General features: G+C 39.3%; 2 protein-coding genes across 4 annotated transcripts; both read left to right on the top strand.

Annotated features, from left to right (window-relative positions):
• The first annotated feature begins 277 nt into the window (after positions 1 to 277).
• On the top strand, positions 278 to 14,372 carry ankrd52b (ankyrin repeat domain 52b). 3 transcript variants are annotated; one of them, XM_005469411.3, is made up of 28 exons: positions 278 to 440; positions 1,628 to 1,711; positions 1,828 to 1,906; positions 2,046 to 2,116; positions 2,213 to 2,413; positions 2,670 to 2,757; positions 3,608 to 3,750; positions 5,091 to 5,303; positions 5,398 to 5,476; positions 5,585 to 5,699; positions 5,856 to 5,938; positions 6,042 to 6,153; positions 6,568 to 6,636; positions 6,711 to 6,851; positions 7,334 to 7,390; positions 7,686 to 7,797; positions 7,892 to 7,963; positions 8,069 to 8,270; positions 8,469 to 8,556; positions 9,258 to 9,375; positions 9,507 to 9,726; positions 9,914 to 10,001; positions 10,099 to 10,182; positions 10,591 to 10,736; positions 10,960 to 11,042; positions 11,362 to 11,444; positions 12,312 to 12,403; positions 12,505 to 14,372. In XM_005469411.3, the coding sequence occupies exons 1-28, from the start codon at positions 414 to 416 to the stop codon at positions 12,693 to 12,695; spliced, it is 3,141 nt and encodes a 1,046-aa protein (XP_005469468.1). In that variant the 5' UTR covers positions 278 to 413; the 3' UTR covers positions 12,696 to 14,372. The 3 variants fall into 3 exon arrangements, 2 of the variants coding, with proteins under 2 accessions (XP_005469468.1, XP_019214534.1); XM_019358989.2 differs by having other exon boundaries at positions 1,616 to 1,711; XR_002062176.1 differs by lacking the exon at positions 12,505 to 14,372 and having other exon boundaries at positions 1,616 to 1,711; positions 10,960 to 11,143.
• A 613-nt stretch (positions 14,373 to 14,985) lies between these two features.
• Positions 14,986 to 23,407, top strand: npepl1 (aminopeptidase like 1). Its single transcript, XM_003441503.5, has 12 exons — positions 14,986 to 15,212; positions 16,332 to 16,517; positions 16,715 to 16,885; positions 16,997 to 17,086; positions 17,482 to 17,563; positions 18,425 to 18,567; positions 19,166 to 19,243; positions 19,668 to 19,768; positions 19,993 to 20,116; positions 20,212 to 20,388; positions 21,113 to 21,223; positions 22,452 to 23,407. The coding sequence occupies exons 1-12, from the start codon at positions 15,063 to 15,065 to the stop codon at positions 22,608 to 22,610; spliced, it is 1,572 nt and encodes a 523-aa protein (XP_003441551.1). The 5' UTR covers positions 14,986 to 15,062; the 3' UTR covers positions 22,611 to 23,407.
• The last annotated feature ends 897 nt before the right edge of the window (positions 23,408 to 24,304 follow it).

The raw sequence follows: 24,304 nt of genomic DNA, 5'->3' as shown, positions 1-24,304 counted from the left end.
ATTATTGTAGTTAGAAAAAAAATGGGGAATGTCATGAGTAAAATAAATGCAGCTGGGTTAAAGGCAAAATATTTTCCCAGGATTTAGGAAACAAGTTAATAGCAGATTTAGCTTAAACCAAAATTACATAAATAAAATTAAAATGTTTATTTAAAAAATCCGAGAACAAACATCAGACCAAAGTTAACATTACTAACCTTACTAATATTGACATTACGTCAAAGAGAGTCAAAGAAAAAAAAAACTGTTAAATCACGTTTCTTCAACTTTTCTCGCGATGTTCTGGGAGTTTTGCTGTATATACAATCACAGCTGCTAACTAAGCTAAAGCTAAATTAGCTGCTACTTATTGATTGCAATGTAGTCAAGTTCACTCCAAGTATCAGTGAAGGTTCTTCACGGGTGATTGGGATATGGAGTTAAGAAATATCAAGGACCAGGTAGTAAATACAGCTTTTTCTGAAGTTAACATTAGATAACCTGCCGGTTCTCACAACTGCAATCAGCTGGCTAGTCATGTTAGCGGCGTGACGAGCAAAGTTTTCTGCAAGGATGGCTAATGTCACAGGCTCCTCACCCTGTAAAAATACATGTCGTTCAAACTGGATTTTTGCACCATGAGTTTGTGTAGAATTAGATGTCTGATGCATTTTGCAGTGTACTTAAAAATCTGTATCATTGTGATCATTGGTATTCCTGGTAAACAGTCGAAAACCTACAAAAAGTATTGTAAATATGCATTTCACATATATTCGTCGTTTGTACGGTGTTTAGATTTGATTAGTCTACGCTAAATTACGTGCCACTGCATTCTGAATATTCCCAGTAGGAAGAAAATGGATATGTGGGTGGACGTGCTCGAGACAGTTTGGTTTCTTTTTCATTAGTGACATAAGTGACAAGTTAAAATCCTTCTTTCTTTTTTTTTCTTTTTTTTTCTTTTTTTTTTTTTTTGGCAGGCTTCATAAATCTAGTTAGACTTTTATGAAAGTCAACTGGGTCATTGTCGTCTTTCCATGTGTGTGTGTGTGTGTGTGTGTGTGTGTGTGTGTATGTATATATATATATATATATATATATATATATATATATATATATATATAGTATTCTGCTCACGTTCTGTAACTTCTGTTGGTGCTGTGCTATTGGAAACCGAATTTCCCGGAGGAACCCACCCGAGGGATTAATAAAGTTTTATCTAATCTAATCTAATATTTTTAGAAATCTGTCCAAAAAATGTAAAACAAAAATTATGTAGTTGGTCAGGCAGATGGGCAGATAAACTAAATTCACAGTTTCCTACCTAAATTTGAGCCTGCACTTTATCTGAGAAGTCAGATAAGTCATTCAACAACTAAACCTAGTTTTTTTCCATTTAGGACTGTAAGTCAGTGACTTTAATTTTGTATCTTAATCAAAAACTAATGATGTGCTTTACAATTTTTCTGCTTTTTTTGTAAAAAGTAAATTTGAAACTTTGTGGATAACCACATTACTTATATTTTAGCATTAAAAATATAACTTTGATGAAAGAGTTTGTTTTTCATGTTGATTTGGACCTATATGTATATGTCTACAAAAAAGGTTGTTTGGTTTACCCGTACTACACGTCTAGTTTTTCTTTCAGTCCCCATTGGTCCAGGCCATATTCAGCCGGAACACAGAAGATGTGACATTTTTACTGAACAACAAAGAAGATGTCAACTCACTGGTAGTGTTACACAGTTTTAATTCAGGAGTTGTGTTACAGCATGCCAAAGGCTACTTGCGATTTCACATTTAATTTGGGGTCAGGCTATAATTATATATATTTTTTTTAAATCTCAGGACCAAGAACAAAGCACACCACTACATGCTGCTGCTTATATGGGCGATGTCATTGTTATGGACCTACTCATTAGTTCAGGTAAAAAAACTGTGTTGTTGTAAGAATAAAATATTTGTTGAAAAGACTGATATTAATTAGTTGTGTGCAAAAGAACAGTAATGCCTCAAAACTGCATAAGCAATATAACCTACTTTTGTTTTTTTGTGCTTTCTTACAGGTGCAAATGTCAATGCCAAGGACCAGGGGTTGCTGACTCCTTTACACCGAGCAGCTGCCTCAAGAAATGAAGTACATTCCTATTGTCAAATGGATTTTAAAAAGTCAGTGACAGTTAGATCTTAATGTTAGACTTATCGTTTTATTTAATTTTGTTTTTCCTGTCAGAGGGCTGTGGAGCTATTGCTGAAACACAAAGTAGAGGTTAATGCACGGGACAAGTTCTGGCATACACCCTTGCACATGGCAGCTGCAAACTGGGCTACAGGCTGTGCCAAAGCCCTGATACCACATGTTTGCAGCCTGGATGTAACTGACAAGTCAGGAAGGACACCGCTACATCATGCAGCGCACAATGGTCATGGGGAGGTAAGCTGAAGAATCTTCTAAATGATGTTTAACGATTTTAAATCTATTAAAGGCTATCTATTTATTTGGTGTATTTTTTAGGTTACATTTATGATGTTGTATATTATTATATATAACATTTTACATTGATTTCCATTAGGAAACCAAATGATATGTTTTTGGGGTTTGGGTAATTGTTGCAGCATGTTTAAAAGATTTACCTGTTAGGTTGTATTTATCAGCATAGATGAAGTGGCTGACATTGTGCCTTTAACAGATGGTGAACTTGTTCCTGCGTAAAGGTGCAAATGCATCTGCCAAGGACAAGAAGGAAAGACAAGCAGTCCACTGGGCTGCATCCCTCGGTGAGTAGAGGCACTCCTACCAGATACAAATGCATCTTGAATTAAATTTTTTTATGAGTTTTAAAGAATAACAGAAGTCTTCTAGTAACTATCAGTATGTACAAACTGGAAGGGACTGGCCTCGACCTCAACAGTGGGATGCTTTTGGGATAAAATAACGCGCTCTTGTGTCATCACCAGTTTATGTTTGGTGCTAGGCTGAAGACACAATTGTAAGTGTGCAAGAGTCCTTTAACAAAAAGGAGGGGATACGTCAAATTAAATGTGACATATTTTAAATCTTTATACAGTAGTCTCTATATGTTGACAATACACACCACGCTTGTAACAATCATAGTTTCTAAGTTATAAGGCTTTCTGTCAATTTTCGACCAGTAAATTATTCAGTTGACCTTGAAGTTTTATCAGAATTCATTCAAAACTTTTCTTGTTTACAGACAAGATAAGACACATACATTCAAATGCAACCAAAAACATAACCTCCCTGGTGAAGGTAATAACATTCATTGGCACAGATAAAGAGCGGCACCCATCCAAAAATGTTTTGAGACACTCCCTGAAGAGGTGCTGAAAGTTTCAGTTCAGTTCTGCAGAGGGCAATTACAAAAAATAACTTCAAAATTTTAAACAGTACATGGTCAAGCTGTTACATATTTGTAAAGTAAAATAATAATATGTTAGTTATTTGGCTTATCATTCAATCCTGAGTGTGTTCAAATGGGACCCGCTGTTGGCCAGACTGTGTGCCGTTTAATCCAGCTGTGTAACTAGCAAGTGTTGAGATGTACTAGCGTCACATATATTTGTAGTAAATATGAATCTCTCTCTCTTTTTCTTCTCTTTTTTTAAGGACATTTGGAGGTTGTGAAGCTGCTGTTATCTCGCAGTGGAGATGTCATGTGCAAAGACAAGCGTGGTTACACTCCACTCCACGTCGCAGCTGCCGGCGGACATTTAGACGTAGTCAAATATCTGCTGAGACTGGGGGTGGAGGTAAAGTCGACTGTAGTTGGGATACAACGCTTCTCCTACATTATATCCTCCTAAAAACCGAAGGAAAAAAGTATCTTTCAGTTGAACTTTTTGTTGTGATTTCCTGCCTCTTTGGCGCTAAAAGAGGCCATGAGATGTGTATGAAAAGGCCAAGATGTCCTCTGTTCAGCACATCAGGACTTAGTAGGTTAGCTTAAATAAATCAAAAGATATAGACCAAAAATACATTTCCATTAGGATATAGGAGGATATAGTTAGTATTTTTTTAGTGTTTGGTTTATTATGTGCAGGCCAAAGAGTTTTAAATATGCTTAAGCTTTCTGCTGAGTTTCTTTTTCAGAATTAAGATATTGAGACACTTTCTACTCAATAATAAACCCAAAACCAGACAGTCAGTGATAATAAATGGTTTGATAAAAGGTTAGACATAAATAACTTGTGTTGTGTGGAGCTCCAGGATTGGCTTTATGTTGTTTTCCTGGCTGTACCAACACTTATATTGCTGCATTGTGAGTGAATCCAAAATAGACGCATAAATTCAGTACTTGCCCCCTTCTTGATTTTTTTTTTTCGCACATATGTCACACTTACATCTTTCAGATCATAATTCAATTGTTTTAATTAGACAGAATTAGACAGAATTACCAGGGTAAATACAAAATGTAGTTTTTAAATGATGATTTTTAATGATTTCGATTATGAAGAGAAAAAAAAACATCCAAACATACCTGGCCCTGTGTGAAAAAGTTAATGCCCGCCCTTGTTGCACTATGAAATAACTCTGGATAATTATCTTTTTTTGGAAAGCTGAGTTCAAGTTCACTACTGCACTGATTAGGCCTGATTAGTGCCAGACCTGCTGAATCAAGAAGTCACTTAAATGGAACCTGTCTAACAAAGTGAAGCCGGCGAAAAGATCTCAAAAAGAAACGCATCATGCAGCGAGGAACTCAACAGCTGATGATAAGTCTAGAGAGGGTTATTATTTCCATTTTTAGCCATTTATAAATGGCTATAATAGTATTTTTAACACAGGGTTTAGATAGCTTTATATGCATAATAAAAAAAATTATAATTTAAAGACTGCAGTTTGTATTTACTCAGGTTATCTGTCTAATGTTACTTTTTTTGATGATCTGAAATATGAAATCTGGAAGGGATAGATACTTCTTTACATTTTTTATTTCTTTTTTCATACCTCACATATAATGATCTACGTCAGCCGTCCACTGATATAATCTGCAGTATTTCTTGGGCATATGGCTCTTGTCATTTATAGCAAACTGTTTTATACTCCATGGTTTATGTATTTGTTTATATATTTTGGTATCTGCTTCCAGATTGATGAGCCCAACATTTTTGGGAACACAGCGCTCCACATGGCCTGTCACACAGGCCAAGACACTGTGGCCACTGAACTGGTGAATAGTGGCGCCAGCATCAACCAACCCAACTACAACGGCAACACACCATTACATCTGGCAGCCGCCTCCTCCAGCGGGGTGTTGTGTCTTGAGCTCCTAGTCAACAATGGTGCTGATGTCAACGTACAGGTTAAAAAGATGATAAATAAGAAAATAATCACATATTGGTTGAGGGTGATCATTGGCTGGAGGACTGAATGTTTTCTTTATGTCTAATAATCAGAATAAGAAAGGCATGAGCCCTTTACATATGGCTGCAATGCACGGACGCTTCACTGGCTCGCAGATTCTCATCCAAAATGGTAACAAAGTGCAAAATTTTGTGTAACTTGACTGATACTGAAAAGGGTTCTTAAAGTCTCTAAGCTCGAGAGAGACCTATCCACGCATTTCCCCCCCAACTTACGCAGGGGGAGAGATCGATTGTGTCGACATTAATGGAAACGCTCCTCTTCATGTTGCTGCCAGACACGGTCAGGAGCTGCTGGTCAGTACTCTGCTGACAAATGGTGCTGATAAAGGCAGGTAGGTCTGTGAGTCATTGATCAGTTGTATAAAATATATTCAAAATTATGACATCCTTGCCTCCTCGCAACCCTATTGCAGTGACTCTGTCGCTCTTAAGTAGCTTTCCAACTTGGCACATACTTACCAAACGTAACAATGTCATGATCTCTGCAGACAGGGAATTAATGGGATGCTTCCACTGCATTTGGCGGCACTCTACGGTTTTCCAGACTGTTGTCGCAAGTTACTGTCTAACGGTGAGAATCTGTTTTGAGTCACCCCGTTTCAGAATCACATCTCTTTTGTTGTTACATTTTAATTACTAACACCAGGTCGTTTCTGTTGTTCATCTTTGTTCAGGGCAATTTTACAACATGGCACCAATGCTGACAAATGACCAAAGTGTGGGGTTTGACATAAACATGTTAGATGATCATGGAAGGACGTGCCTGCATGCAGCTGCATCTGGAGGGTGAGTGGTGGAGAGTCTAAGTAAATGCTTTTAATAGCTGGCTCTATTTTGTTCTCGTGCACCTGTCAATAGAAGCCTGAATTATGAGTCCATCCATAAATGACCAGTATTACTGATTATCAGTAGCTGTGTAAATTCATTTCGGAACATAGTAATCTTGTGAATTTTCTGTGTTGTTCAGCCACAACACAGAGGTCAGTCGGTGATACAGTATGAATGTCAAAGGAGGGTAAAACTATTGTAAAGATCGTAATGCCAATTATTGGTTGTGTTGTTTTCCGAGAAGGTTTGAGGCAGAAATAAATCAACAGAAAATGAGCTTAAATGATAAACTTCAGAAATATTTGTGAGCTGTGCACTGCACTTGTAAGACACTTGGTTCTCAGTTGAAGTCTTTGTTTTATTATTTTGCAGGAATGTCGAGTGTGTTAATTTGCTGTTAAGCAGCGGTGCTGAGCTGGATATAAAGGACAATTTGGGAAGGTAAGTAGTCCTGCGTGGCTGGATGTAAGAACTGAACTTTGGTGTTACCTAATGTGTCCTGTTTTGCTTTGCAGATCTCCTCTGCACTACGCTGCAGCAAATGGGAACAGCCAGTGCACCATCTCCCTGGTGAGAGCTGGTGCAGATGTCAATGAGCTGGATCTGACGGGCTGCAACCCCCTGCACTATGCTGCTGCTTCACACACCTTCTGTGGGTAAGAGTCTTTACTGACATTTTAAATTTGCACATTTCACTCAACAACAGGAAAGCATGGATCCATCCTGCCTTGTATAAATCATTCAGGCTGCTGATGGTGGTGTAACGGTGTGGCAGAATTTTCTTGGCTCACTTTGGACCATTTTGTAACAATTAACATTTTTTAAACACCACAGCCTACATGAGTATAGCTCCTGCTGATGTTTACAGTGTACTCATCTTCTGATGGCTCCTTCCAGCAAGATAATACAATCTGTGACAAAGCTTGAAATTTGGTTTCCTGAACATGACAATGAGTTCACTGCACTCAGATGACTTCCAGTAAAGCACCTTTGGAGTGTGGTGGATTGAGAGATGCTCACTGTGGATGTGCAGGCGACAAATCAGCAGCAACTGTGTGATGCTGTTATGGACCAATATGAGGAATGTTTCCAGCACCTTGTTGAAGTAGCTTAAAAAGTGCTCATCTTTTTTCCACAGAGGGAGTCCAAACTCTGACTCAGATGTCAACGTGGAAAAGCAACATGAAGCCTCTCTGTAAGTCATATAAGTCACATTTATATATTATACTGTTTGTGCTTTACCATGCCGAATCTAGAGTAATTATCATTTTAAGTTAAAATTACACAGACAATTGGAGGTAGTTTGGGTAACTTTTAGTAATGTTCTTTATCAGGAATTATTTAAAGAGTTGATAAGAACAAAATCAGAGGTCAGAAAAAATGACTTTAATGGAACTTGATGTTAGTTCACAAAGACACAAAGTGTAAATTAACATACATTAAACTCTTGTAATGTTTAAGTGTTGAGACTGTGAACTTATTTCATTCAGGTGTTTAGACTACTTGCTTGACAACGGGGCGAACCCAACTCTGAAGAACAGCAAGGGATACAGTGCCGTTCACTATGCAGCTGCTTATGGGAACAAACAGCATTTAGAGCTGGTCAGTGGTGTCTTTTCATTTTTCATTTAGTTCATACATTTTCTTTTTAACTAACTGCAATCTGGACCTTTTTCGAATTCTGTTGCTTTTCCAGCTCTTGGAAATTTCTTTCAACTGTCTTGAGGAGGCTGAAAGTAATGTTCCAGTCAGTCCTTTGCACTTAGCTGTGAGTATAAAGTAAAACACTTTAAAACTGTGCAATTTTTTTAAAGAGGTCCTGCTAGTTTACCTGCTTTCAACTGTATTGTCTTCATGCCTTTTGTCACTGCAGGCATGTTTTGGCCACTGTGAAGCTCTGCGTTTGCTTTGTGAGACATTAGTGAGTCTGGATGTGCGGGACGTTGAAGGCCAAACTGCCCTCCACCTCGCTGCTCAGAAAGGCTTCTCCCCATGTGTAGAAGTACTGTTGAAACATCAAGCCTCCTACACACTGAAGGAGCACAAGCACAAGTGGACTGCTCTTCACGCTGCAGGTATGTGCATCTCAGTACATGTTTGTGTCCATACAATAATGCTTAAGTGTGTTTATCTTGCATTTTTTAGTGCCCCATTGATGGATATGGGTTGATGTTGTTCTCAAAGTAAACATTGCAACTTTGTGGTTAAGATTTGTTTTTTCTTTTAAACTTAAGATCAAATGTGTTTTTCTTTGTGTCCCTTCTGCTGAGCAGCTGCTGAGGGCCAAGTGGACTGTATCCTCCTTTTAGTTAACATGGAACAAAGTGCTGACATCATTGACAGCCCAGACACACAGGGACAGTGAGTCACTTTGCATTTTTTAATTTGTGTTCCATGTATTTATTTATTTATTTATTAGTCACATAAACATGGTTAGTTGTGTCCGATTTTAATTATTTATTGTGACATGACACTTATAAAGTAAATAGGCTTCAGCAGTGTGTGTCATGGTCCAACCATATTTAATTTTCATTAAACTGATACTGATTGGGTGATAACAAGGTAAGCGCCGAAAGGAACCGATTTTATCAGACATTAAAGCAATAGTTGTGTATATTGATAATACATTGTCTTTTTAGATAGTAAAATAAAATAAGAAGATACACAATTAAGTATTGAACATCTACAAAAAACAGCTAAAGCATGCAAAAAACCATAAGGGATTTATGCTTCTGTGAAAAGCTGAAGCCAAAGTCATTGTGTCATGCAGCCTGAGACTATTGTGATTGGCCTGTTTCTTACCGTCGATTCCTCCTGTGCATTTCTGGCTACTTTTTCACTGCAGTTTTTTAATTTTTCAGGGAGAAAATACCAATCATAACATCAATTTAAGGACTCAGAGATTTCAGCAAATTTCTAGAAGGAGAAAATAGTCTCAGTATTGTGGCACTGATTATAAAACAGCCTTGTAGGTTCTACAAAGATTCACCACATAAGTCTAAGTCAGCCGATAGTTTAAGTGACAGAATCATGCCTACAACTGAATTCTGCTTGTTGTACAGGACGGCTCTCATGCTGGCAGCTCTCGGTTGCCACACCGACTGCGTTCACATACTGCTGGAGAAAAATGCAAAGCCTGATGCTGCAGACAAACAAGGCTTTACTGCTTTACACCGAGCTGTGAGTGTGTGCATGTCGCACATCACTTTTTTTTTTTCATTGCCCTTAACAATTATTGCAAATATAGATCAAACCTTTACCGCCCACCTCATGCCTCCTGTCACATGATATCTTGTGTACTCATCCTGCAGGTCATGATGGGCAGTGAGGAGTGTGTGTCCGCTCTGCTGGAACATGGAGCTTCTGCTCTGAGTCGAGACTCTCAGGGGAGGACCCCGCTGCACCTCGCAGCGTCCTGTGGTCACACGGAGCTGCTCTGCTGTTTGCTAAAGGCTGCAAAGAAAGCTGACCCTCTGGACTCCATGCTGGACTACAAAGGCTACACACCCACTCACTGGGCTGCCTACCACGGTGAGACATCAGAGTAACACTTCATGTCAAATCAGCAGTTTTTAATTAAGCAGATTTAACACAATAGACCTGCCCGTTCATGCATTATTTTTTGTATGAAGATATGCTCCGTTTTATTGTGCATTAAGTCATTTAAATAAAAACTGAAACATCAATTATGTGTCTATTTGTTTCCAACCTTTCTCAGGTCATGAAGGATGTTTACGCATTTTACTTGAAAACAAACTTTTTAGCATCCAGGAAGGAAGTCTCTTCACCCCATTGCACTGTGCTCTGTGAGTTTAATATGTGCACACACGCTTTTTAGAAGTCAGTTTAAATAAATTTAGTGTAGTTCTTCAAATTTTAAACACCTCTTTTTGCCACATGCAGAGTTAAAGGGCATGAAGCTGCAGCAGACCTTCTAGTGAAGACTGTTGGCCCTCAAATTGTCACCATTAGTGACACCAAAGGAAGGTAGGTGACTTTCCTTTTCGAACCCATTTCATACAACACAGCCAGTAGGTGTCAGTAAAGCTAATGTAATAGTTTTAGGTTTATTTTACACTTGGCATACATTTCCCAGCAGTCACAATACACCACTCAAATTATTTTCTTATGATTGCTACTCATTTAAAAGTGGCCTAATGTGAGATGTAAAGTATGATTTTTATTTTCTCTATGTTACATAAACATACTCTAGGCTGCTGAAGAGATACTGATACTACTACTAGAGCTACTAGTTATTTTGTATGATTCTGTTTTAATGATTTTAATTAAAAAATGTTGCATCACCTTTCACAAACCGGACAGTGTTTTCTCCTTCGTGGGCTGTGAACATGTCTACTTATCTAGTATTTTGATGTGTACCTTGCTTGGGTTCAGGACCCCGCTGCATGCCGCTGCATATTCAGGGAACGTTGCTGGGCTCCAGCTGGTTCTGGCCCAGGGAGCACAGGTTAATGCTGTGGACCACTGTGGATGCTCTGCTCTGATGGTTGCTGCTGCCTGTGGACAGACCAGAGCTGTTGGTATGTGTGAAACAAGGAAGTCCTTTGAAATGCTTTTGTTCCTTTCTGCACCTGGAAACCTTTAAAAACTATCTAGACTATTTGGAACTTTCTCACATCCCTCACTGACGGCTTCTTTTGATAAACCAGTTTGTTCCACTGTTGCACTGTCATGTGAAATCACCAACCAACAGCTTGAGGTATGGTAGTCTGGGTTTGTTGATGTTTACTTCCTGTATTTCAGAGTTCTTGCTGAACAAAGCGACCCCAGACCTGACCCTGGTGGATTTCAATAACAACACGGCCCTTCACTTGGCCTGCAGCAAGGTCCCATACACACAAACAAATGGGTGCACTAAATGCATGCAGTGTCACACAAATAGTTGCATGAGTGTAGCAGGAGATCAGTTTAACATCCGTCTCATGAGGTGATTAAAAGTGTAATGCATGAAAATCAAGTTTAAAATGTATCATAACTGTTGTTTGTCAGCCTGTCTGGAGTATAATTGTGATTTAATTTGAACTAATTATAATAGTAGTTTTTCTTGTATGAAATCTGCAGTGGCTCATAATACTAAGTACTGGTTCTGAATTTCACTAAATACAGTGGATGGTTTTAACAACATTAACATGCCTTATTCTGCAGGGTCATGAGATGTGTGCCTTGTTAATCCTGGGAGAGATCACCGATTCCTCACTCATAAATGCAAGAAACAACGCTCTCCAAATGTGAGTTGTCTTCACGTAGCAGCCAATTGATCTCCAGAAACAGTTATCTGCAGAGTCTGTAGAAGATTTTTGGCACTAGAAAGTTTCTGGTTTCTGTTTGCAGTCCAAGTATTATTGGCTGGCCACACTGGAAGCTCAGAAACATATAATCATTGTAAAACGAAAATACACCCTCCCTGACAAAATAAAAATAGTCTTATCCTTAGCAGGTCTTAAAATTGAGTAATATAATGTCACGTGACCTATTACACTACATCATATTTAAACAAAACTTAAGCCAAGCAGAACCAGTGAGTGAAAAGCGCACTCTTCCTGCTTCAAGGTGCTGCTAATCAAATACAATTGATTAACTGATTCTCAGCAAGCATGAGCAGCTCTATAAAAGCGAAGGTTTTCGCCGTTTTGCCGCTCTGGTGCATTCAGGTGTGTGTTAACACGATGCAATGGAGGTAATCATCAGCAGTGATTTCAGAGAAGCAATTCTTGCTGCTCATCTGTCTGGGAATGATCAGAAGGTAATTTCAAAACAATCTGAAGTTCATCATTCTGCAGTGATAAAGATTATTCACGTTGAATACATTTAAAACACTACTAATCTACCCAGGAGTGGATGTCCCAGCAAATTCATCCCAAGGAAAGACTGTTCAATGCTCAGAGAAATGACTAAAACCCTAAGAGCAACATCTCAGACTCTACAGGCCTTTGTTAGCACATAATGCATATCAGCACAAACACCTCACACCAGGGGTCCAGCAGACAAAGTGAAAAAATGTGATAAATCTAAATGTCTGTTCTGAAAAACATAAATCTCACTGTAGATTAATCTGCCCTCAGTGCACTGTAGTCAGACCTTTTATTCTCATGCAGGCCGCTTCACATTGCAGCAAGGAAAGGCCTGGCGACTGTTGTGCAGGTGTTACTGAGCAGAGGAGCAGCAGTCATGGCTGTAGATGAGGAAGGTAGGTTGGGATTATATTTCTGTGATAAGAATACCAAAGCAGGTATGTTCAACCTGCGGAGGATTGTGTGGGTTACTGATTTGCCTTTTTATCCTCTGCAGGCCACACGCCAGCTCTGGCCTGTGCCCCGAACAAAAACGTGGCAGAGTGTCTGGCCCTCATCCTTTCCACCATGAAGCCTTTCCCTCCCAGAGAGGCTGGCCCCAACGCAGCCTCCCACTTCGGCCCCATCCTGAAGAACTGCACTATCGCTGCCTCCTGCGGGGCCAGTGGAAACCTGTGCCATGCCTGAGCACAGGACCATCAAATTCACGCTGTCAGTCAGTGCTAACCTGTAAGCCACTTTTCTGCCAAAAATGCAGCTTCATCCCAGCGTAACCCAAAGTCACCGTGAACACCTGTGGTCATGCATAGCTTTTTTTCTCTCGTGTCATGGCATTTCTATACATGACAGCATATCTCATTCGCCAGTAGCATAAAACCCAGTCTTACTCTAATATTAGCTTTCACATTATTCTCTCTATTAAGAGTGTAGTTATTTTAATGAAGTACTAATCTTTAGATATGAATGGAAGGTTTAAAATAAGCACACAACACAAGCCTCCCCACCTGAACCTCATCCACTATCAGTATTTACTTTTATTTAAGCAACATAATCTCAAAACACCATGTTTGTCTTCAGTTGATACGAGTGCACGGATGCTCAGGTGTTTAGTGTGTGTGTGTGCGTTTGGTTTAGTTTGCATATTAGTAGATGCTGCTTCTAAATATAAATGTTTTAATATATCTAACAGGTGCTGTAAACCTTTTATGCAATTAATAGCACTATTTTCTTATTCTACCAAGGGTGTAGCAAACACTACACTGATAAAAAGCCACCTATTATTCTGATATTATCATGATTTAAAACTTCAGTTAGCATACCAGCCATAAGCATGTTTATAGTTTAAATGAGAGTTTAACAAGTTTAGTGTATATAGAGCTCTTAAAATGAAGTTAACCTTGAAAATCCCAAATTATTGGATTAACCTCAGGTCAGTGTGTACTGTAATCCCAGTGCAATAACAAGCACTGCTCAGACTGGATGCTACATACTCATATAAACTATGAGTAAAGTATTTCAGTTCAATAAGCCAGACGGAGAAATGTCAAATAAATCACTGCGCTAGTTGCTGTGAACACTTTGAATACATTTAAAAAATTTCACAAGGCTTTAAATGTCGAGTAGAAATAGTAATTGTTGAATTAATTTCCAGTCCCAAGAGTCCACAGCATCTTTGAATTATTTTTTTCTCATAAGCGTTTAAAGACCCAAAGATGATTATAATCTATCATAAACACAGACATTTGAGAAGAATTAACAGATGCCCGGCTTGTTTTTTGTTTGTTTTAATGACACGCTTTATTCTCAAAATTCGTGTTCGATTTAATCAGTAAAACATGAACAGTTAGGTGAGTTATAAGGGGTTTTGTTTTTTCTATAGAAGATCTCAGTGGGCAAGAAACCCAAAGTGACAGCACATGTACAGGAGCTGGCGTTGATCTGTTCCTGTTAAACTTTTGCAAACCTTTGTCATTGCTATAAAGAAAATTGGTGACCACAAATTAGATTTAGATACATAACATTATCTGTGCTGCTACAAACAAGCCTCACTGCCTCTCTTTAAAGATCACACTTTTTATAAATGGTGTTGTGCATCAAATGTTTGCCTCTTTTTTTTAAGTCGAAGTCAAAGGCCTGATCTGCAGCTCAGCTGATGCCCTTTATCCAAAAGATATTTTCTTCCTAGTTATAGCCGCTGTGTTATCTAAAAATGCCTTTAAACTATTTGCACTCTGACATCAAAGTTTACATTTTAATGTGGGGCATCCTTCTTAGGGTTATGATGTTGTGTTTGGATTAAAATAGGGAGAATAAAAATCTGTTAGGCATTTCTAAAAACAAAGTGTTATGAGATGTTGTGAATTACTTCAGGAATTGCTCTATTGCAGCGTTTCATGTGAACAAACTGTGTCTTCCGTACAAGTTACTCAGATTTGAGGATGTGACAGCTTGAAAGTGTGGTTTGGTTGTGGCTGGCATTCATAATAGGCCGGAATAAATGAATCACTACCATCTGAAGAAGTCTTGCTGTTTTTATTTTATTTTTTCAAAATCTTTCAAAAGTTTGATAAACTGAAGCGCCTATCTGGGCTCAACATCTTGTCTGCACCCTTGTGTTCTTCCTCAGAGATTGTGCCCACTGTGTAAGAAACAGATTTTTGTGCTGGGTCGATTCATTTTTGTCACAGAAACTTTGAACACATCAGATTAGATTTATATGAAATTCTTTTTAATTTTGAGGTAACTCGAAATTTTGACTTGTGGATGGCCAAAAAACAAAAGCGGAGGAAACACGTTTCAAAAAATTTCCTATATTATTTATTTTATACGTTCTTATTTTAATTGACTAAATTGTTCAAATAAACCTAGTTTTGGTTTAGCTTTTTTATTTTTATTTTTTTGCTACATTAACTTTGGTGCAAATCAAGTCTGTTCCAAATGGTGCCCGGAGGTCGACAAAAATCGCAGCACGTCACTAACGCCTGTCCTCTCCCGGCTGCCGTCGCCGGTCCGGGGTGTCCGTCGCCGTCCACTTGAGCACCTTCAGTCACCAAAATGGCGAATGTGGTGCTGGAGTTTAAGGTTTCTGCCGGTGACTCAGAGCCACAGAGTCGCCCTGTCCTGATCACCGGGCAGCACAACAACCTGCAGCAGGTCAGCTGGAGCCAGATCAAAGGAAAACTCCAGCCGGTCGTTAGCAAAGAGGTAATCTTATAAATGTTAACCAAAGCTCGGTACCGGCTAATGTTAGCGCCACGCTAAGCAAAAGTTAGCAAAAGCTAGCACAGCTAAGTTATTTCATGACACAGCTAGCGAAAAAGAGTCCAAAGAGCAAAGCTATAACGGTGTCAGTGTAGGCTAGTTAGTAAGCTAACAGCTACAATAGTCAAGAAACGTTTGCGGGCTTATCTGTTTTTTTTTTTTTTTTTTTTAAATTATTATCATCATAATCACAGTCATTATTAGTATTAGCGTAGAAGTAAATCAAATAACATCAGTAATTCGTATTTTGCTTACTGCCAGGGTTGCCCGGCTGTCACATAACTCCTGGATGATTTTAGGTTAGAAAAGCGGTACTTAAACCCAGACAGTGGTCATTAACTTTTCTCCGAATAGTGCAGGATTTTACAACTGGAGCACTGCCGAGGTTAAAGTCCCAGTCTTCAGTATCCAGATAACTAATGCCGTACTTCTGCAGCATATCGCATATGCGTAAACTTATTTTCAACATCATCTGCATACTGTCGATGGAGTTTGTCCATCGTGCTCCTGGTGTGTGATTAGATCACTGGCAGATTTGGTGGGCAGACTAATACTCTCAGAGTCATTGAGTGTGACAGTTTTCCAGTCAGAGCGTCAGACTGTTTATGTACAATGATTAGCCAAGACACTGTTGGCCTGCTGCATGTAGTGCTCTGATTATTCTGAGCATGTGTAAAACCTTCTGTATGTAAGGTGATAAGTGTGAAAGCATCTGGAAACATTGTGCCACTAGGAATTTTTCAAACCCGGTATCTCAAATTCCCATCACCTACCTACTGGCTCACTTCCCTCTGATTTTAATCTGCTGGAAACACTGTGCACATACTGCTTATTGGTTATAGTCTTTCCAAAACCGCTTTGTAGATTCCTATTGTAAACATCTGGAATAACATATTTAATATTAATGTGGGTTTATTATTACATCATCAAAGATTGTTTACAGTGTGATTTACTTAGTTTACAAAGAGTAAAAGAGTTAGAGGAATTTTTAAAAATGGTTTTCAAAGCTTTAACGTCTTTATGGTGAGTCAGAAATGTCCATTTTTCCTCATGTTTTCTCAGATCTGGCAGGCAGCTCTGAGTGCTTTAAACCCAAACCCCACGGACAGCTGCCCCCTGTACCTCAACTATGCCACAGTGGCCGCCATTCCCTCACGGGTCAGCAGGCACAACAGCCCGTCTTCTGCCCACTTTGTGTCCCGTCTGGTCCGTTCCTGCCTTCCTGGAGGGAATAACCGCTGCATTGTGGTCAGTATTTTCAATCAGAATTGTTTTGTTTGTTTTTCGGGGAAGACTTTAAGCTACAGAACAAGTCTGTTCTTTATAGATTCATGCTTTCTGTTATTCTCCCTGTGAGTCCCATTGCACTCAAATCTGGGTCATGCAGTGGTGAGGTAGTTTGCTTCACAAAGTCTCTAACATATGGGTCTGTCTCTCCTCTGCAGATGGTGTGTGAGCGTTCAGATGTGTTTGCATCCTCCTGTGCCATGGCCCGGGCCTTCCCCATCTTCTCTCGCCGCTCCGCATCCTCACGCAGAACTGAGAAGAAGCACGTGACCGTGGAGTTTGTGATTGTTGGGCAAGATGCCAATCCTCTGGAGGCTGCAGAGCTTGAGGTACTTTAAAGTTTGGGGTTTTAATTGTTAGTGCTGCTCATAATTGCCTTTTTTGTGTGTGGGGGTGGTCTACTGTCACTTAATTGCTTTTGTTTTTCTTCTCATGTTCAGTGTCTTTCTAACGCTGCTGATGGAGTCCGACTGAGCGCTCGCATTGTGGACACTCCATGCAATGAGATGAACACAGATCACTTCTTAGATGTAAGTGAAAATTTCTGTTTTGCACTAACTTTGTTAACCTGTAACACGTTTCCATGAAAACATTACCCGTTAAGCTTCTGTGTCCTCATTTCAGTTTGCCCGTTCATACATTCTCACATTAGGCTATAAATTTGAGTCAAACTGTCGTCTATTTATTGATGTTAGTGACAGAAAGTGAATGTCTTAAGATATTTGTTTACAATATCAGGAGTTGATTTCGCAAACCCATTGCATTACTTGCATATCAAAAATACTTGTTTATTTACACTTTAAAATTTTTTAATTTTTTATTTAGAAATAAGGAAGGTTGAAATCTCTTAAACATTTCTACCTGTTAAACTAGTTTTAATATTTCTACTGCAGTTTTTCATCACAACCATAAATTTCTGTTCCAGGAAATCAGGGCTGTGGGGAATGAACTTGGAATCACTCCAGTTATCATTCGTGGAGAGGAACTGAAACAAAAAGGGTTTGGAGGTACGACCTCTGCGCATGCCTGGATGCTTTATTTTTAGCTTGAATTGTCACAGTTCTCCAGAATTGCTATGTCAAACTTTTTTGTTGAGTGAGCTTTAGCTAGAGAGACTCGTGGTGCAACTCTAATGGAAAGAAATGGTGAACAAGAAAGTCACTGTTCAGATGATGCCAGCAATCTTCAAGCATGGAGGGAATTTAGAAAAAAAAAAAAAAAGTCTAATACGTTTCTTTTTACAACTCAAATATTAAACATACATATGCACTCCAACAGTGCTGTAGATATGCTCACATGCACGAAACTTCAGCCATTCTGGGATAATTTTACAGGAACTACTTGGTTGTGACTTCCCTAGGGACACCAGAGTGATGGATTTTTGGGACTGATGCCTAGTAGCATATTTTGAAGCAAGGCTATATATTCTTTTTAAAGTTTTTAGTGTTGAGTATAAAAGGCCATAATGAGGTGCTAGCTCAAATGTGATGCCACAAATCAGTGGCAGGCTGTAGTTGGAGAAAATGCACTCAATGGAAAAATTGACTTATTCTTTAAGGGCTAAAATGGGCACCTATAGAAAACTGTGCCTGTAAGTCAAAACATGGGTCGAAGCTTAATTTCGGTAAATCTGTAGATCGCTGAAAATGCCCTGTTACCTCTGTACCTGTTTCTTCTCCCTTTTCTGTTTTACGTTCCCTTTTCTAAGAAAAAATGGGCAAATAGAAAGTTTAAAAGAGGGCAAAAATTTCACTTGATCACAGAATTTAATTTTCTAGAAGATTTTCTGAAACCTGCAGTGATGTGTCAAAGCAACAGCAACTGTAACTGGTCAGTTATTTATCCGTTTTCCTTCTTCACCCTCTCAGGTATTTATGGTGTTGGAAAGGCAGCAGAGCACCCTCCTGCGTTAGCGGTTCTGAGTCACACTCCTGATGGTGCTACCCAAACCATTGCATGGGTGGGCAAAGGAATTGTGTATGACACTGGTGGACTTAGCATTAAGGGAAAGGTATGCTTCTGTTTCCTGTGGAGATGATAACTAATCATCTATTTAGAAAAACAGACCTGCATGCATCGCTTGAGTATGTTTTACAGTGTTATTGGGATAGCTGATAGGTGAGTGTTGTGTCTCTATATAGAAATATAATTTAACAGGAATAAAAAAATAGTGTTAGTTGTTAATCAAGTGGAAAAATACAACAATAATTTGCTTAATTGATGTATTTCACTTTAACAGTGCACTGGTTGTGTGTACCTCAGACATTAATCTTTGCTGTTATCTTGTGGACCAGAATTTAGTTTCCCATGTTGCACCTCCAAAATCTCACTGTCTCCTGTAAAGGCTTAAGTTTGACAACTTTTAGTAAGCTCATCCACTGTCTGGACGGTCTGAGTGATCCTGGAAACCTCCACACTGATCTTTTAGATTAAGCTCTAAGCCTATTCTCAGTAATCTGTTAGCAAGTAGCGGCTTTTGCATTCACTAGTTCAGCTAAAAAGGTTTTCTTACTGTAAATGAATGTATAGACAACTGAGTTGCTGTCTTGCTCACTGCGATTGAGATCAATTACATGTAAATAAGTTGTTGTGGTTTTTTCTTCTTCTAGACCACAATGCCAGGGATGAAAAGAGACTGTGGTGGAGCTGCTGCCATTCTGGGAGCATTCAAGGCCACCATTAAACAGGTGAGGTGACAGAAGGATCCCACATCAGCTCTCACGGCTGTCATTTAGGCCTCAGTCTCAAGATGATAAATTGGGAAGTAGTGGCTGGCTCTTGCTAAATGAAACCAGTCGCAAAGCTGCTGGTATTTTTTTTTCTTTTTCTTTTTTTCTTTTTCATACAAACTATGTGCAACTATGATGATCTGCTAGTGACATTAGCAGTTATTTTAGGTGCAGCACTTTATACTTGTTTGCGACCAGTTTTTACCTTTTAACAGCAGCAAGCAACCTCCTGCAACCACTCACCAACCAGTTGGGATAACAGGAATGGATTTTCCCCATACCGCCCAATGGTTATAAGGCATTTGCCAACCACTCTGTAGGCCACTTAGTGTTTGTGCTTGAACAGGTCTTTTAATCAGCCTCTGTCTTCTGTTTGTTTCAGGGCTTTAAGGATAATCTCCATGCAGTTTTTTGTCTCGCAGAGAACTCAGTTGGACCCACAGCCACGCGACCTGATGATATCCACACTCTCTATTCTGGAAAGTGAGACTTTTTTATTTATTTATTTATTTTTAAATAAGAAAATATCATTTGCTTTGAGATTTATTTGACACACTTGGTATCAAATTACCTGTGTGGTTTGTACTCAATGTCTCTCTGCCATCAAGGTGTGACTGCACACAAACTGTGTCTGATATCATTTTCCACGCTAACTCGAGAGGAATGAATGTGGGCAGTGGTATAAAATGTTCAATCTCCCTTTCAAGGTCAGTGGAAATCAACAACACCGATGCAGAGGGCAGGCTGGTGCTGGCTGATGGAGTAGTGTATGCCAGCAAAGACCTGGCTGCTGATATTATTCTGGATATGGCTACACTGACAGGTGCACAGGTGGGTGACTCTCACTAAACCAACCACTGCAGGTGCCCGGATCAACAGATTCTGCACTGCTTCGTAGCTGAAGGCTCTTTGTTTCTGTTGCTCAGGGAATCTCCACAGGAAAGTACCACGCAGCTGTGATGACAAACAGTGAGCAGTGGGAAGCTGCGGTTGTGCGTGCGGGCCGCAACAGCGGAGATCTCGCTCACCCTCTGGTCTACTGCCCCGAGCTGCACTTCAGCGAGTTCATCTCTGCTGTGGCTGACATGAAGAACTCTGTGGCAGTAAGTGGCAAAATCCACACGCATGGCAAGACACAATCTAGATCAGAGACGGGAGAATTTAAAAGACAGGGATTTCACCATCTGCTTCAAAACAAGCTCAGTTTAGCTCATTCTTCTCGGTACTATCAGATGGTTGGCTCAGGATTTTTGCACAGTATAAATTACAATGAGCGTTTTATTTTCTCGAGACTCTGTTGTGTAAATCTTGTCTAGGCTCATTCCTTACTTAAAATCTGGGAGATGTGATTCCAGAAAGTGACCTGACACGGTTGGATGAAGAGACGTGATCTCACTATTTTGAAGTTGTTACAACACATAAAACCACTGATCTCTACTAAAAAGAAGAAAACAAAGAGAAGATTTTATTAGTTGTATGATTTTGTGGACCAGGATGTTGATAACAAGTGTGATGATTTTCCAAAATTTCCAAGTTTAACTCCTTTTTAATGTATTTTTTAGTGCTGTCAGCGTTAATCTCGTTAAAATGACATTAACGCCATAACTGCATCAACGTGTTAGCATGGTTAGCTCGTTAATGCGTTAGCGCCGTCCAGCCCCACGCACAGGGCGATCCGTGATACCTCGCTAACGGAGATTTCCCGCGGTTATGGCATTAACGTCATTTTAACGAGATTAACGCTGACAGCACTAGTATTTTTTTCAATGGCTGCTATAATTCATTCAGGCTTGGTTGCTGAGGTACGTGTGTGTTTTGCATTGACAGGATCGGGAGAACGCGCAGAGCTCCTGTGCTGGCCTCTTTATTGCATCTCACCTGGGCTTCGATTGGCCCGGTGTCTGGGTCCATGTTGACATTGCGTCTCCTGTTCATGCTGTGAGTACCTGATGCTTCGTTATGTGGATATGATTTTTAAAAAGCAAGCCTATGAACAGATTTTTGTTAACTAAAATAAATCATTATGTTGTTCATGTTCATACATCACCAGCAATGCAATGCAGTGCACTTAAAAACACAGCTGCAGCACGCACATGGATAGAGTCTGTTTGCTGCTTTCTGGCTTATTTAGTGAGTCACAAATCCACAATAGTGATAATACAGTGTGCAGGGTTTTCAGTTTTACTACTGTTTACGTTTATTGGATTGTGAAGTCAGGGTTGGTGGGGCTTTTCTGACTTTCTGAGGAGGAAATTTCGATTCTGAATTTCCAGTTTCCCACTTCAGATGGAGTGCAGCATGTTTTCTGCTTCAGGTTCAGGTTGGGTATTGTAGTGCATCACTGAAGTTGTTCAGAATACTGGCTTTAATCACACTTACAAATTTGCGCCAAGTCAAGTAAATATTGAGTGAAGACTCTTGAGAAGTAAGGGAGTTTGCTGAATGTTTGAGGAAGTTGGCACCAAACACCACTGTAAAGCTTCACCTCTGAGTTAAACATTAAGGAAGCCTTTGACTGAGCTTATAAAATACAATCTGCAAAGTCTGCATGTGTGAGTAAAGCTGAGAGAATAAGCACTGACTTAAAATGAGACTTTACCATCATTTGACCAAACTGTCCAGCTGAGTCATTCCAGTCGTGTTTAGCTTTAGAGCGTATTCTGAACTGCATAAAAACGAATGTGTAGAACAGGAATAAAGCGGTTGACAGTAAATGTTGTGAGGTTCTTTCTATCAGGGATGTGCATACACTTGATTTCCTCATTACACAGAGACTAGAGGAGCTGCTTTCTGTCATATGCTTCCTCAATCACTGTGAAACTCCCCTTTGTTTTCGAACAAAACTAGATCAGCTGACCTTACTGGATGTGACTGGTCTACCTTTAAAAAAAATAAATAAAGTGGTTTTATAACTTTCCTGCAGGTGGTTTCCTGATGCTCTGTCATGGTCTTGTGATTCAGTTCATAAAGAACAGTCCTCACACAGGCTTTCTCTCTAATAAATCTCCATATTTGTGGTTGTCTCGTGTTAGAAATTGATTTAAACAGCTTTATTGTGGCAACTTTTATGATGAATCAGGTTTCCAACAAGAGATTTGAATGGAATAACTGAATGGAAAGTGGAGGGTAACGTTATTGTTTTTTAAGAGCTTTTCTTCTCTTGCAGGGAGAGCGTGCCACAGGTTTTGGTGTCGCTCTGCTCATGGCCCTGTTTGGTCAGGCATCCGATGACTCCATGCTGAACCAAGTTTCTCCTCTGGGTGCAACCACCAACGTGTCCGAAGACCACATGGAGCGCGACTGCAAAAGACGAAGATTGGTCTAATAAAAAATTTTAAAAAAAACACGCCACGGTTCACTCCCCTGACTGCTCCTGTGCCACCACGCACTCAAACTGTTGAAGCAAGTGCTCGTCCAATTTAGAGATAAAATGTTTTAGAGTCTGTGTTCTGTGTTTGACTTGACCGAATAAACCAGATAAAAATTAGTCAATCAGATGTGGTATAAATGATTGCGATCAAGCACAGGACCTCATTTGTCCTCGTTACGTGGCACTTGCCGCACTGATTGCCTCAATAGTTTCTTCATTATTCAGGTCATTGGTTATATTAAAATGTAAGCAAACTTAGTTATATTAATTATTGATCCATTCTTTTTTTTTTTCTGCCTGTGTTTTTACCAGATTCTACAATTAATGCAGTTGAATTTTTTTTACCTCATACCTCAAATGTTGCTTTCCAATGTTAATTTCATCAGCAGAAATTTTTGTAATTTCATGCTTTATGCAAACCAAGAATAATGCCATACATGTTGTACTTAGACATTCAGAAAATCACTAGCTCAAGAAGATAGAAGTGTTTTCTTTGATAACAACTGCACTTTGTTAACGCTGTGTATCTTTGGACTGCCTAATCTCTGGACCAAAATGAGTGCTCACTGCACTTTTTAACAGTTTCACTCTGTCACATGACTGCTGACATGCTTTGTCAGCATAAAACACACACAGGCCAGACGTTAACTGTAAGTTGAAGTATTCGTTTCCAGCACAAACAAGTTTGTTTTTTCTTCTTCTATTCATATGACAATCGTGTTGTCCTTCAATAAAGGTGGTGCCATCTGTCATCTGTGTATGTAGATTCAGTCACTACAGAATCAATAAGCTGAAAGCTTGTATGTTTAAAGTTTAAACAAAACAAACAAAAAAACAGGAAGTCATTGGGACCTGAAAAATTATCTTATCCCCTCACATGACTTCAGCAATGTCTATCCAACTTGGCATGCCAAGTGCTTTTTATTTGTCATGTGGTTTGCTGTGCTGGCATCTTGTAGCAGATCCCCAGTCATCATCTTTCCCTGTCATTACGATTTCAAAATAGCCAAACACCTAAAAAAAAGTATTCAGTTCAGTTTATATATATCTCTTATTCACAGCAATTGTCATCACAAGGATTCATAAGAACACATTCATGGGAATGGATAACAATCAGGGTATTTGATTAAATGTTTAATCAGGTACTGCTACAGACTTGAATGGCCTCTAGTTTTACTTGAGCTTTTTCAAATTTGTGCAACATGCTTCTGCTTCACTTCTGAGGCAAATCTACTCTCTACTATTACCAATTTCTCATCAGATTACAGTTTTTTAATTAACCACACTGAGCCAAATCTCTGAATGTCATTCTATTTTTTTGCAAGCTTGAGTATTGTCTTAATCATGTACAGGTTAAAATGCCCCTCCGTGTCTAAAGGTGTGTGTGTGTGTGTGAGTAATAGCCTTTTGTTTTGGCTAAAATGTCACAAAAATAGGGTGTTTTTAGACTTAAAGATTGGTATGACTAAAGCTCAGTACATTCAGGCATGCAGACAAACTGAGCATCAGAAAGAGGAAGAAAAGTTATTTAAGTGAGATTGAATGTGGCATGGTTCATGTTGCTGGGTGGCCTATTCCAGAAGCTGCTGAGCTACTGGGATTTTCCTGCACAACAAGAATGCTATAAACAAAGAACAAAAGATCCAGGG

The sequence above is a fragment of the Oreochromis niloticus genome, linkage group LG5 (assembly GCF_001858045.2).
Source record: "Oreochromis niloticus isolate F11D_XX linkage group LG5, O_niloticus_UMD_NMBU, whole genome shotgun sequence".
NCBI lineage: Eukaryota > Metazoa > Chordata > Actinopteri > Cichliformes > Cichlidae > Oreochromis > Oreochromis niloticus.
This window is presented reverse-complemented; position numbering and strand designations above follow the sequence as displayed.

Excerpts from the sequence above, each read along its gene's own strand:
- ankrd52b (XM_019358989.2), top strand. The coding sequence starts at position 414 with ATGGAGTTAAGAAATATCAAGGACCAG. Across the intron at positions 5,700-5,855 it reads AATGGTGCTGATAAAGGCAG|ACAGGGAATTAATGGGATGC; the intron begins GTAGGTCTGTGA and ends TGATCTCTGCAG. Across the intron at positions 8,557-9,257 it reads AGCCCAGACACACAGGGACA|GACGGCTCTCATGCTGGCAG; the intron begins GTGAGTCACTTT and ends CTTGTTGTACAG.
- npepl1 (XM_003441503.5), top strand. The coding sequence starts at position 15,063 with ATGGCGAATGTGGTGCTGGAGTTTAAGGTTTCTGCCGGTGACTCAGAG. Across the intron at positions 15,213-16,331 it reads AGCCGGTCGTTAGCAAAGAG|ATCTGGCAGGCAGCTCTGAG; the intron begins GTAATCTTATAA and ends ATGTTTTCTCAG. Across the intron at positions 18,568-19,165 it reads GACTTAGCATTAAGGGAAAG|ACCACAATGCCAGGGATGAA; the intron begins GTATGCTTCTGT and ends TTCTTCTTCTAG.